At 49.2% G+C, this 12,456-nt stretch overlaps 1 protein-coding gene across 4 annotated transcripts in view; it reads right to left on the reverse strand.

Annotated features, from left to right (window-relative positions):
- The window catches only part of SIK3 (SIK family kinase 3), a 256,890-nt gene that overhangs the window by 11,178 nt on the left and 233,256 nt on the right, over nt 1-12,456 (reverse strand). Inside the window, exons 15-21 of one of the 4 annotated variants that reach the window (XM_043481446.1) lie at nt 11,647-11,790; nt 7,731-7,881; nt 6,856-6,981; nt 6,500-6,585; nt 5,943-6,052; nt 4,578-4,917; nt 2,921-3,621 (exon numbers count right to left, since the gene is read on the reverse strand). In XM_043481446.1, coding sequence (XP_043337381.1) covers nt 2,921-3,621; nt 4,578-4,917; nt 5,943-6,052; nt 6,500-6,585; nt 6,856-6,981; nt 7,731-7,881; nt 11,647-11,790 — 1,658 coding nt within the window. Of the gene's footprint in view, nt 1-2,920; nt 3,802-4,577; nt 4,918-5,942; nt 6,053-6,499; nt 6,586-6,855; nt 6,982-7,730; nt 7,882-11,646; nt 11,791-12,456 lie in introns of all 4 variants that reach the window. The other 3 variants (XM_043481444.1, XM_043481447.1, XM_043481445.1) reach the window with 3 other exon arrangements.

Consider the following 12,456-nt stretch of genomic DNA (forward strand, 5'->3'; position numbering starts at 1 on the left):
CTACCACTCCAGTATTCTTGCCTGGAGAATTCCATGGACAGAGGAGCCTGGAGGGCTACAGTCCATGGGGTCGCAAAGAGTCAGACACGACAGAGTGACTAAGACTTTCAAACCTGATCAGGAGGCAACAAGGACAGGGTATTTTTGAGCGGAAACCTTTAGGGGTGTATTTATGGCTGGATTCTTCCAGAAACCCAAAGAGATGCATGCAGAGAAGAGTGGTGGTGATGGCAGTGGATGTAAGAAGGCAGCGAGAAGGGAGAGGGAGGAGAGATCGCAGGCACTCAGCTTGGGGAATGGTAGGAGGGATCTGTCAAGAGAATCCTGACTCACATGTTGGTCTGAAGTAAACTGATTTAAAGCTGCTGGATCCATATCAGACCCTGGGTTTCAGGAACCCTTTGCCCTTAGCTTCTAATTCTTTCATGTAGACTGCACTGCAAGTAAGGTAGCTTGTCTCCCCCTAAAACATCCCTGAGACACTCTCACCCATGGTCTTTCCTCATGCTTCTCCCCTAAATCCAAACAGCAAAATCCTCTTCATCCACCAAGTCCGTGCATGCTCAGTCGCTCAGACATGTTTGACTCTGAGACCCCATGGACTGAAGCTCGCCAGGCTCCTCTATCCATGGAATTCTCTCCAGGCAAGAATACTAGAGAAGGTTGCAAGCTCTCCTCCAGGGGATCTTCCTGACCCAGGGATTGAGCCTGCATCTCTTTAGTCTTCTGCATTGGCAGGTGAATTCTTTACCACTGGGCCACCTGCAAAGTCACCAAGACCTCACTCAAATGTCACTCACTGTGGGAAACCTGGCCCTGCTCTGAAAGAGAACCAGTCTCCCCTGGCTCTGGTGCTCCCACAGCACCTGAACTTGTCACATTCTGCTTTTCTTTAGGCACTAAACAGACCCACAAGCCTGCCAAAACGGGTGCGGTTCCTCTGACAATCAGAGGACACAAGCAAATTCAAGCCTCCTGGTCTCTCTGTATATAGTTGTCACAGAGGAGGGAAAAGTGATAGGAATTAAGAGAGAATCATTTTTGAAGAAAAATATTTCAAAAGGTTATTTTCACAGACAGCAATCCGGGGAGATGGGTTGGGGAGTGTGCACTGTTTGCTCACTCGCTCCTTCCTGGAGTCTCGCACATGTGGTGCGTGCTCAGGACACGTCTGCTGGAGTGGAGTGAGGAGCTCTCGGGTTCAGTGCCGCTTCCTAGCTGTGGGCCTTGGGGGTGACTTACTCAATCTGCGCCTCAATTGTCCCACTGGTAAACGGGAGCTGTGAGGATTAGGCGAATTTATGTGTGAACAGCATCTGGTGTATGGCATGTGAAATGCACTAGGAAAATGTCAGCTTGCCTCCTTTTCCGATGAAAGCTGTCATTCACACAGGAAGCTTTCCCAGCATCCCTGATGCCGTCAAGCTGCCTCTGCTAGAACACTCCCAGCCACAGAAAGCTCCCAGTCTGCTCAGCAGCCTCTTCTGGAAAATTCTTGTGAAGGCTTCCCTGGGGGTTGAAAGCTGCTGCAACTTCCATCCTGGCCTTGGCTCTGCCTCAAATTTGAATCCAGAGAAATCTAATCCTTTTCCATCTGACAAGTATGACGGCTCTCCTGAGCTTTGCCCCCAAGCCTAAACATCCCCAAGTCTGTCAGCCAATCCACCTATGACTTGGTTCCAAAACCTCCCACCAGCCTACGTCAACTCTAAAATACAGCAACGGCAGCTGGACACAATACATCTGACTGGTGCAGACCTCAAACTGGACAGTACCCATCTGCTCTAAAGCCCAGGATTTAACGGGAGTTTCACGGAACTGCATCCCTATTGGTGCTTCATGAGCACAACCTGAGGTACCACGTCCTCTTCACATAAACTGACTCGGGGTCAGGCCTTCCATCCTGCTCTGTGCCTGGGGACCCGACACGGCCCCCGGAGCTGAGTCTGGTGTGCTGACTTTAAAGTGCAGGGCAGGACAGGCTTCAAGAAGGGAGGGTGAGAAAAGTGCCCAGTTTCAGGGTTGAATATTTTATGGAGAAACTTGCTTTCAAGATCTGTGATGATGGGATGGATGTCAGTCCAGATTTTGGGTAGGGTGAATGCTATGACACTAATAAGATGACATTTTCTGAGCATAACTCACTGGTAGTAACTCCAATCTCCTTCCAAATGAAAATGAATGCCCTCGTTAATTATACAGTGATACTAAATGAAACAGCATGGCATCCCTTGTGATGCTGCAATAATCTGTACTTAGCTTATCAATGAAGTGATCAGAATAACAATACCTCAAATTATTTAAATCATACAGATTATCAAGTGTGCCTCTCCCCCCGTGTCACACAAACATTATGTATAAACATAAACACACCACATGTGTATGTTTCAATCTTCACAAATACTCTGCAAAGGACTGTGATTCCTCCTGCCCTTTTTCACGGATGGGGAAATAAGAACCTGAGGGTTAAGTGACAAGGTCACTGCACTCATAACAGAGGCAAGTCCAGGACCAAGGGACCCTGACTCTTACTCCAACACTGTTTACACTAAACCCTGTTTCCCCAGCACTGGCTGACTTTTTTCTATCACAGAGGTTAAAGCTAGCTATTTTGATGACAGCTGAGAAATTCTGGATTCTAAGGAACCATGGTCTGAATATGGGAAAACAGGTAATACATCTTGCTGACCATCATCTGTGTGTTCATTTTCTATCACTCTCTTTTAATTCTGAAAACAGATTCCCTTCTCCATCAGATACTATTTCCTATGTGCTTCTCCCCTAAAAGGTTCTGCAGGTCTTCTCAGGAATTCTTTCTCTCTTAGCAACCCAGAGGACCAGGGTTGAAAACAGGTAAACCCTGCTGAGTTCACCGAACGAGGGCAGGCTGGCCCAGAGATCGACCCTGCAGGGCTCTTACCTCGGCTGGACACCTTATTTCTAGTGAAGGCGGCAGCCGGCTGTCGGTATGGATGGATTCCCAACTCCTGTGCATGATTCACGGTTCCCAGGACAGATTCAGGGTCCCCAGGGCCGCCTGTACTCAAGAGCAGGGGGCTGTCATGGCAACCTTTGGTCAATGTGTTCCCGCTCTTCCTGTCCGGGAAGCCATCCTTGGCCCCCTCGCACGAGCACTCCTCCTCCATGCTCTCCGAGTGCACGAGCGCCGGCTGGGGAGCGTAGCCGTGGGTCGGGGTCGGGGAGGAGACCTGTGAGATACATTCCTGCGCCCTGATCTGCAGAAGGTGCTGGGGGCTGGTGTGGTGGTGGTGGTAAGAGTCAGCGTTCTGATACGGCAAAGCCTGGCGCTCCGTCAGGCTCTGTCCCCCGAGGCCGGGAGCCAGACTCCCGGCGTCCCCCTGGTTCATGTGCCGGAACAGCTCTTGGTATTCCTGCTGCTGCTGCTGCTGCTGCCGCTGCCGCTGCTGCCTTTTGACGAGCTGTGCAAACTCCGCCGGGGGCAGCCGCATGTCCGAGTGGCCGGTGAGCGAGTGCCGGGGGGAGAGCAGTCCCTGGAGGATGTGGGGCACCTGCTGGTGTCGCGTGTAGTCTGGCGGCGTGGGGGACAGCAGGGCCTGCTGCAGTGCCGATGTGGTATAGTGCGGTGGCTGCTGGTGTGCACTGGGAGGGAAGGTGGGGAACTGGTCAAGCGGAGGGACTTTCAGGGCTTGGGTGGGAGGTAACCCCGCTCCTGATGAAGGGTTGTAGCTGCTGGGGGAACCCCGGGACTGGTCCGAAAACAGGTGGGGGTGTAAATGCGCCTGGTCGTAGTTAGCAGGGGAGAACCGATTCACGTTCAAGCTGCAGATACAAAAGGGAGTGAGTACCAGGCATCCGTGTGACAAGTGTGCTAAACTCCCCGGGGAACAGCTACCACTCCCCTTCAGTAGTGAGCCTCTGCTGGTACAGAGAACCGCGGGACCACAGGAAGGATGGGGGTGTAGGCATTACCCCCACCATCCCCTCGGGCTTGAGGGTAGCAACATCACTTGAATTAAGATGTGCCCATCTCTTAGAATATGAGTGATGGAAAGAAACAATCCTAGAGGAACAGACAAGGGAGGTAACTGAAATTTTTACCTACTCCTCTAACTGGCCCTTTTCTTCTCTGCAGACCTATAGTAAGGTGGTGGTGGTGTTCAGTCGCTAAGTCGTGTCTGACTTTTTTGTGATCCCACGGACTAAAGGCCACCAGGCTCCTCTGTCCATGGGATTCTCCAGGCAAAAGTACTGGAGCGGGTTGCCATTTCCTCCTCCAGGGGATCTTCCTGACCCAAGATCAAACCCACATCTCTTGCATCTCCTGCATTGGCAAGCAGGTTCTTTATCACTGCACCACCTGGGAAGCCTATATGCTAAGGTAGCTGCGTCACTATCCTCCTCTGTCTCACTAACATTTTGATCCTGAGTCAATATATAGGTTTCAAGTCCATCCCAAGCCCACTGCCTCACTTTTAGTCAGGCTGAAACAAGCACAGCCCAGTCAGAGCCCTTCTGTCCTCCTCTCCTCCTCCTAAGGGGCTTCCTCCCACCTGGGTGCCCCGGAAAGCTGGCCAGGAGACTCCAGGCAGCCTCACCTGTGGGCCTCCGCACTGTCGGCGCTCAGCTGCTTGGACAAGGGCCGGTGCCCATAGCTGAGGGCGGCCATCAGGCTGGTCCGGAGCTGCATCTGAACCTGACTGGTGTTGGGGCTGATGGAGACGCCCCGGCCTGCAGAGGCGGCAGTGGCCCCAGGCACGCTGCTGAGCATGTCGACAGGCTCCTGGACTTGGATGGTCACCTGCTGTGACTGGGGAGGCTGCTGTATGCCCAAGCAGGTCAGTGCCACGTTGGGAGAAGGGGAACAGTTCTCAGGCTGCTGCTGGAAGATGGCACTGCGGGAGGGGAAGCCTTGAAACTGGGAGGAAGATGCAGCACCTGGGGAGAAAGGAGCCCCAGAGTGACCACATGCCCGGGTTACCTGCGGCCGGAAGTCACGGGAGCCACTGAGGACGCTCAACTCGCATACCACCCAGAGCAGTGCTTCTCCAACTCCAGGGGTGGAAGGTTCCTCTGGGGGACTCGTGAAGACACACACTCTTGGACCCAACCCTCAGAATGCTGACTCAGTAGGTAAGGACAGGGTTCCAAGACTTTGCAATTCCAAGAAATGCCCATTGATTATTTTCTGAGTAGCTCTCATCCAGGGCAATGCTTCTCAAACTCTAATGCATGTACGAAGGGACTGGGGATCTTGCTAAACCATAGATTCTGATTCAGCAGGTCCACGATAGGATCTGAGATTTGATTTTTCCTGCTGATATTGCTGGTCAGGGACCCCACTCTGAGTAAGAAGGGCTTTGAGATCAACTCAGGCTCTTCAGGGGATCTAGACTGGGTGGTGTCACTTAAGAGGTTCTCAGTTTTCAGAATGCTAACCCCTCAGAGTGCTGGCCTCTGAAGGACTGTATAAATTAGGGCCCGCTCATCTTTGCCTCCATCTGAACACCCACAAGAGAGGAGCCACGTGCCCAGTGGATCACCAAACTCAGGTGTGACAAGAGGGAAGGTTCTGGTAGTAGCCCATTCATTTGGTACAGCTGGAGGGGATTTTATGAAAACATCAATACCAGTCAACCTTTATTGAGAACTATATTGTCCCAGAGGCTATTCTAACTATTATACCTAACATATATTTCATACATACCTAACTATGTATTTCATAGTATTATTACCCTTGTCTTACATTTGAGAAAGTGGAGATACCCGGAAATTAAGTAGTCTACCTGAGGTCTCACAGCTAAGGAGCTGGTAGCAGCCGGAGCCAAGCCAAGGCAGCCTGGCGCTAGAACCACCCCCTACACAGCATGTGGCTCTGTCACCCTAACCAGCGGCTTGAGGCACTCAAGACTAAGCCGCACTTCTCCTGCGGCTCACGGTTCAGAGAAAACCTCTCCACTCACCGTGAGGCTGCATCATGGCGCTGCTCATGGGGGGAGGGCTGTTACTGGGCTGTCTGAAGAGATGGTTGTTGGGGTGGTTGGGAGGTGGGCTGGAAGGCTGAATCCTTAACCTTAAAAAACAACAGAACCAGATGAGTAAATACACTTCCTGAGGTGACAGTATAACCTTGAAATTAGTTTCAGCCATTTGATAACCACAGGCAGAAACTCCATTTTTAGTTTCGATAAGCTTCCAGGCTAGACAAACATACACAGGCCACCCACCATAGTCTACTGAAAGCCTGTCTACATCTTAGTTTCCCAGACGTCCCAAGGAGGCAGGGGTCACTGTGGGCCTGCATCTGGCCTCCTGTATTAGGTGTCAGATTACATGGTTCATGCAGATAAGAAAATGAAGTGGCACAGGAAGTCAGGATTTTAGGAAGCTGCTGAAATTAAAATTGGTCTTCCTGCTTTTCTGACTGAGATGGGTTCTTCCAAGATGAATGCTATAGTCAGTCATGTCTCCCATGTGAGTGAGGCCAACAGCTTACGCAAAGAACAACATGCTTCATTACCTCTGGAGCTGGTGGGTGAGGAGGGCAGGCTGATTTTCACATGCAGCTTGAAGAGGTGGAGAAGGTTGAGGAGGACAGATAGAGTCCTAAAACACACGCAGGAAAGGAGAAAAAATACTCATGAGCTTGAAGACTAACCAGAGCCAGCCATTCTTGGGAAGGGAAGAGACTATCTGTGACTGAGATTTATGCTCCCGTCGTTCATCAAAAGGCTTGATTACCTTGACTCAAACATGGCAACCACACAAATAACTCAACTTCACTCTGCCCTGCGTGATCTCCTCCAGCATTCACAGGCCCATCAGCCTGAGAGCAAGCTTCAGACAAGTTGGAGAGAGTGAAGAGGGAAGGCCTACTTGAATCTGCTGCTGGAGAATTTGGTGGTGCTGCTCCTGCTGGTATAACATATGCTGCTGCTGGGTCTTCTCCAGGGTTCTTTCATCAATCTGCCCCCCGTACATCTTCTGCAGCTGCTCACACTCCTGAAGGGAAAGCAGTTCATACAGAGGGGATACAGCCAGGCCTACCCCATGCAGTGCTGTCAGCAGATGCAGAGCTGCCCCAGGTCTCATGGGCAGAAGGAGCCCACAGAGAAGAACTGTGTCCTTGATGAGCAACTGACCCCTTTAGGTGGGCATTTGTGTACTAAACGTATTCACGCTCTGTGCTGGCTGCAGGAAGGGAAAAGCACCAAGATGGCCTGGGTACGAGCGAAGGTCCCAGTGTGAAATCGGTGTACAAAGCACACGCCACTCCAGGCCTGGTTGTCAGGCAGGCAGAAAGAAGACCGGCCCTTTCCAGAAGCCTGGAGGCACACTTCCTTCCTCTGGGAGCACCATTCCATACTAGCTGGAGAGTATGCCAGGGGGTAAGAATGCAGAGCAGGCTCCAACAAGACCCAGCGCCCGTAAGTCATGAGGGGAATGCCAGGGTTGCTTCAAAAGACATTTCTGGATGCTTCCCACTGAAACCCAAGCCCAGAAATTCCTCTCTAATGAACCACTGAGACAGGAGGAAATTTAGTCCCTTCCTGGGGAAAGCTGGACATAAGCAGAAGGAAGGAAAGCGTGTAAGGAGCTATCTGCTTTGGCACCTCTAAAACTGCAGTGCTGCTGATGTGAGGGGGTAGAAAGCTTAACACCCGTGTCCTCCTGCAACACCGGTCTCTGTTACCCATGCTGGTCTCTGCTACCCATGCTTCTCCAGAGATGCCTGCCATCTCTAACATTACCTGCTGCAACTGTTTGATGCTGCTGTTGTTGCCCATTTTTTCCAGGTGAGCTTTGAAGGCCTGGATGCTTGCAGCCCCATCTGAGAACCGGCGCACAGGGGAGAAACGCTCCGTAGGGAGGTGCAGGGTGTTGGAGTCCTTGTAGGTGGAGCTGAATATATGGGAAGAGAAGGTTAGGGGCTAGGACTCAGGGGTTTTGACCAAATCACCTAGGGACGCTGTTCCAGATGAACACAAAGCTGCCGGCTACACGCGCAGCCTGGCATATTACGCCACTTCCATGCCATCTCCAGAGGCCAGTCATTTCCCTAGCCTGCCTTCCCTCTAGAGGCCTCCAAGTGACCATCTTCTGTTTCCACTTACCTTGAGTTGGCTTAATGTCCAAGCCTGGGAAGGTCCTGGGATCAGATACATCCAGTTCTTACAAATAGACTGGGTCAGAGAGAGAGGAGCTTCACAGCAGCCCTCAAGCCCAGCTGTAGAGGAACTCCTCCTTTTACAGTCATGTCTCTATCTAGTGCCTTTAGAAACCTAGAACAAACCTACTCATGTGACTTAAAGTTTTCCCTGAATAGTAACCTCTGTATGACCGACCAGAGGGAAACTACAGTCAACTTTGGGGTCAAAGGTCTGGCCTGGAATTCATAGGTTTTTTTTTATGCTAGAAAACACAAGGTGGAGCTTAAAGTGGGGAAACTGGGTACCGCTGATCCCCAGATGGAGATAGCCCATCCTTAAGAAACGTGGGCCTGAAGATCCTGCACATACCTGGTCAACGCAAATAAGGTTATCTGCTGTGAAAGGTAACTTCTCAGAGCAGTGGCACCCTCCCAACCTGCTAATGAAAGAGGAATCATGTGGATTACCTTCAAAATGACCCCACTACTCAATAAGAACAAAGCCAGTGTCTTACAGAAAAGAAAGAACGAGCTATCAGTAAGGAATGCCTAAGAGAGCATGAGAGTTAGAAGCTAACACCTATACTAATCAGAAAGAGATGTTTATGGGTTGAAGTCAGCAGATAAAAGACTGCCAAGGCAGCATTCCAGCAGCTGATGGAAAGGATCAGGGTTTCAGGTCCAGAGCAGAGATGACATCACACTGAGCTGTGGGTGAAATGATGTACCACCTTGCCAGTTACTCATTCTGGACAGAAGCGGAACCAAGGTTAAGAAAGCGGGTGAACAAGCCAATTGAAGTGCAGCAGACAGGGAGGGTCTAGGAGGGGCTGATGAGTGTGCGGAGGAGTTAAAAGAGTTCTGGCAGCAGGGAAAAGCCCTCTACCCTCTAATGTTGACTCCTGTTCTCAGACTCCACCTGAAGCTTGACACAGCAGTGAGCTGATGAAATGAACACAACATGTATCTGGGTTCGGTAACACGAAAGACAAATGAGTTTGGAAGACACACTCCAGAAACAGTGATCATGGGAGCTGGTCTCAGGGGTATTTCCTCAGTATTTCTTATTTCTGTTTGTATTTCAGGTGTTTGGAGTTAAAGCAAGCAGGTACTATTTTCTCCTAGAATCTGATTCTTACACTTTCAGTATTTTCTGATGATGGACACATTTCTGATTCACTCAGAAAGCTGTGTTCTTCGAGGAGTTAATTAGTCTGTACAAAACACATTCTCTCCCATCCCAGGTCCAGGTATTTCATGACTTTTCCAGAAGATCAGGTTGTGAACAGACTGACATCCTGGGCGGCCCAGCACAGGAGCTTCCGAGGAATAGTTCTTAGGTAGCTGCTCATTTTGGAAGCACTGACAATATCAATTGTGCTTTATTTTTATTAGCAATCACATTCAAACTCAGGACAGCCTCATGTCAGGCTGATATGCCCACTATACTCTTCAAACAGGGACTTGGCTCCCCACCTAGATAAAATCCATCTTGTGTTAGTTAGGGGTTTTTTTTGTTAATTACACTTAATTTTTTTTTTTTTTTTTAGTTTATAAATTACACAATTCCAGGATTACACACTCAGACCCCTCTTCTGTCTTCATGTTGGACTTCATCTACGATACCCCAGAAGAACAGACATATCGGCTGTTCTTGTGTCATTTCCTCCAGCAAATGAAAGGAATTCAATAATCTCTCCAGGCCACCCATTTTCAGTGTTTGATAGCCTTGGAAAGTTTCTCTTTTGCCCTGAAGACTTGCTTCAGTCTCTTGTGTCACCATGTTTTTATAGCAACTCCATGGAGACGTGCTGAGTTTGCATAAACACCGCACCTTACACAATCTGTCACTCACAGAGTATTCATTCCAGTTCAAACTGGCTTGACCACAGGGAACCCTTGAAACACTCTACCAAGAGTGTTCACACAGAAACAGACAGTAGACAGGTCTCCAGCAGGCAAGGCCTTGACAATGACCAGGCAGCGTGGAAACCACACAAATGGAGCTGTGGGCCAGTGTGGCCTTCCTTTAGCAATAGGTGTAAACACGGTATCAGGTCAGTGATAAAGGCAAACTGTGGTGATGTACTCGTCTTCATGCTTGCCCCATAAGAACATGGCCTGAGGGGCAACTGAATCAAACAAGGATTAAACCCAAAGGACTGAAACTAAACAACAGAGCCTGACGAAGCCTGAAGAACTAAGTGTGGGGCTGTCAAGGAAGGAAAGATAGCAACAGGGAAAAATAAAGCAATAAAGAGTCTATCAGGTAACAGTATAGAGCTCAGAGTTATTGAGAAATCATAGAAAATGTACAGGCAGCTAATGATCACCCAAAGTGATGCAGAACTGTAACAGTAAGGTTCCTGAGGGATTCTCCTTAGAAAAATACTGTCTGTGCCATCAGAGTTTTATTTGATAACTGCCATTCATGCTACTCCTAGCAGACCATTTGTACCATATTATTTATGGTCATTTATGAAAGCTTATCTTTCTTCTTTCTGAGTTCCAACGTGGCACTAATGATGTTTCAGTTTGCTCAGAGGTCACCTGTCTCTGCTGATTACCTATGATGCCCAGTGGGTAACAAGACACAATAAAAACACTGTGTCAAGCTTGCCAGTGTGAGTCTGGCTGCAAGATTGAGTAATAACACATTTATAAACTTAATTTCCTCAGAATGTGCTTTCCAAACTTCCCAAGTAAGGCTGCTCTTCACGGTCCTCCCAAAAAGACTAAAAACAAACAAACAAACAAACAAGCTCTAGCAACTGGTGGTGGCTTTGAAAGTGTGGCCTGCGAGCATGGGGACAGCTTTGGAAAGGACTAAGCTAAGATGTCTGGTCATCACAGAGTTCACAGAAGATAACCGCCTTCTTAATCCAGCAAGGTGTCACTCCCCTCGTTCCTAGGCTTACTTGAACTCAATTTTGTGAAGTTCTCTTGGCAAGGAAGGCTACACTTGTTTTTACGTCTTTAAGAGAAAATGAATTATAGATTTATCAAAGACCTACTAGAAGATTTTGCTGTCAGAATACTGCAAGGATGACTTTCAAGCACAACACTCAAGAGGGTGCAGTGTCTCCGCTCTACCACTCACAAAGGAATGTGTTTTCCCCCATCCAAGCTCCTCATTCAGGGGTCACATGATAAGAAATGCTCATCCTGCTGATGGTGATGGGTTATTAAAAGTCAAGCCTACTGATGTGGTCACAAATCCTATCTCCAGCTGGTCTTCTGAGAGCTTCACCCACTTGCAGGTCTCAAGTTCAATTTCATCTATGAGTCAACGTCTAGAGTCATGAGGATCAACTGCAGGCAATAAACACGTCTACAAGGTAATGGGAAAGAAGTGTCTCTTACAGCCCTGGGTACGGCTGAGTCAAGGAGCTGAGAAGACGTGAAGTTCGGGATGCTGTTTAAAGCCACGATGCTAGTCATCATGTCTGTAAGACTAGCCAGAAAGGGGCCTGTCCGCTGGGCCTCCAGGAGCTCCCACGGCTCACGTGGCTACTCACCGATGCTGATCAGGTACCAGGTGAGGGGGCCAGACCCGGGAACGGAAAGGCTGCTGTCCTAGCTGCCGCTGTAGGTCCGGCGGGATCTCAGCTGTAGGGTTGGTCATGGCCAGTGTATGCCTTTTGGACCTATTTGCCAAGTACCTGCAACAAGCAGGAGCACATTTCATAGTAAAAAAGACAGACAGGAATACTCCTCAGCAAGAAGCATTAGAAGTTAATCCAAAGCACTCAGAATGAAGTGGCGCCAGGGCACAGAAAGGGTGCAATGGCCAACAGACTCCTGACTGGATGGAAGTGAGACACACCCCAGAAGGCCAACAAAAGCTGGCTGCCCACTGAAATGGCTCAGTGTTGGACCTAAGAGTAGCCGTTAAGAGAAGAGAGAAGACAGATGTTGCTCACGAAGTGGATCAATTTTCCTGACTCCATTCCATTCAGGAGAAGAATGTATTTTTTGCTGGTTAATTTTGTTCCTTGGTTTCCCTCCACATTTCCAAAATACAAGTCAGAAGAAATGAGCCCTAAGGACTGTTCCTAGAGATGAGCCAAGAGAGAGATTCAGATGGGCTTTGTGTATGTCTCCTGAGGCCACTGGCCCCCAGGGTTTGAGGCTGACCTCGCTACATATCATAGAAAAAGATCTTTTTGCCTGGGGCTAAGTGAGTTCCGACACCAACCCTTTCCTCATGCCCCAAGACTGTAACTCCATCGCCGGAAAAGAAAAACTGATGCTGTCCCCAAGGGACCAAAATTCTCTAAAGGATGAAGAAATCAAACCACATGAAATGTTTAGAACTGTTTTCTAGG

Source organism: Cervus canadensis, chromosome 11 (genome assembly GCF_019320065.1).
Source record: "Cervus canadensis isolate Bull #8, Minnesota chromosome 11, ASM1932006v1, whole genome shotgun sequence".
NCBI classification, from domain to species: Eukaryota; Metazoa; Chordata; class Mammalia; order Artiodactyla; family Cervidae; genus Cervus; species Cervus canadensis.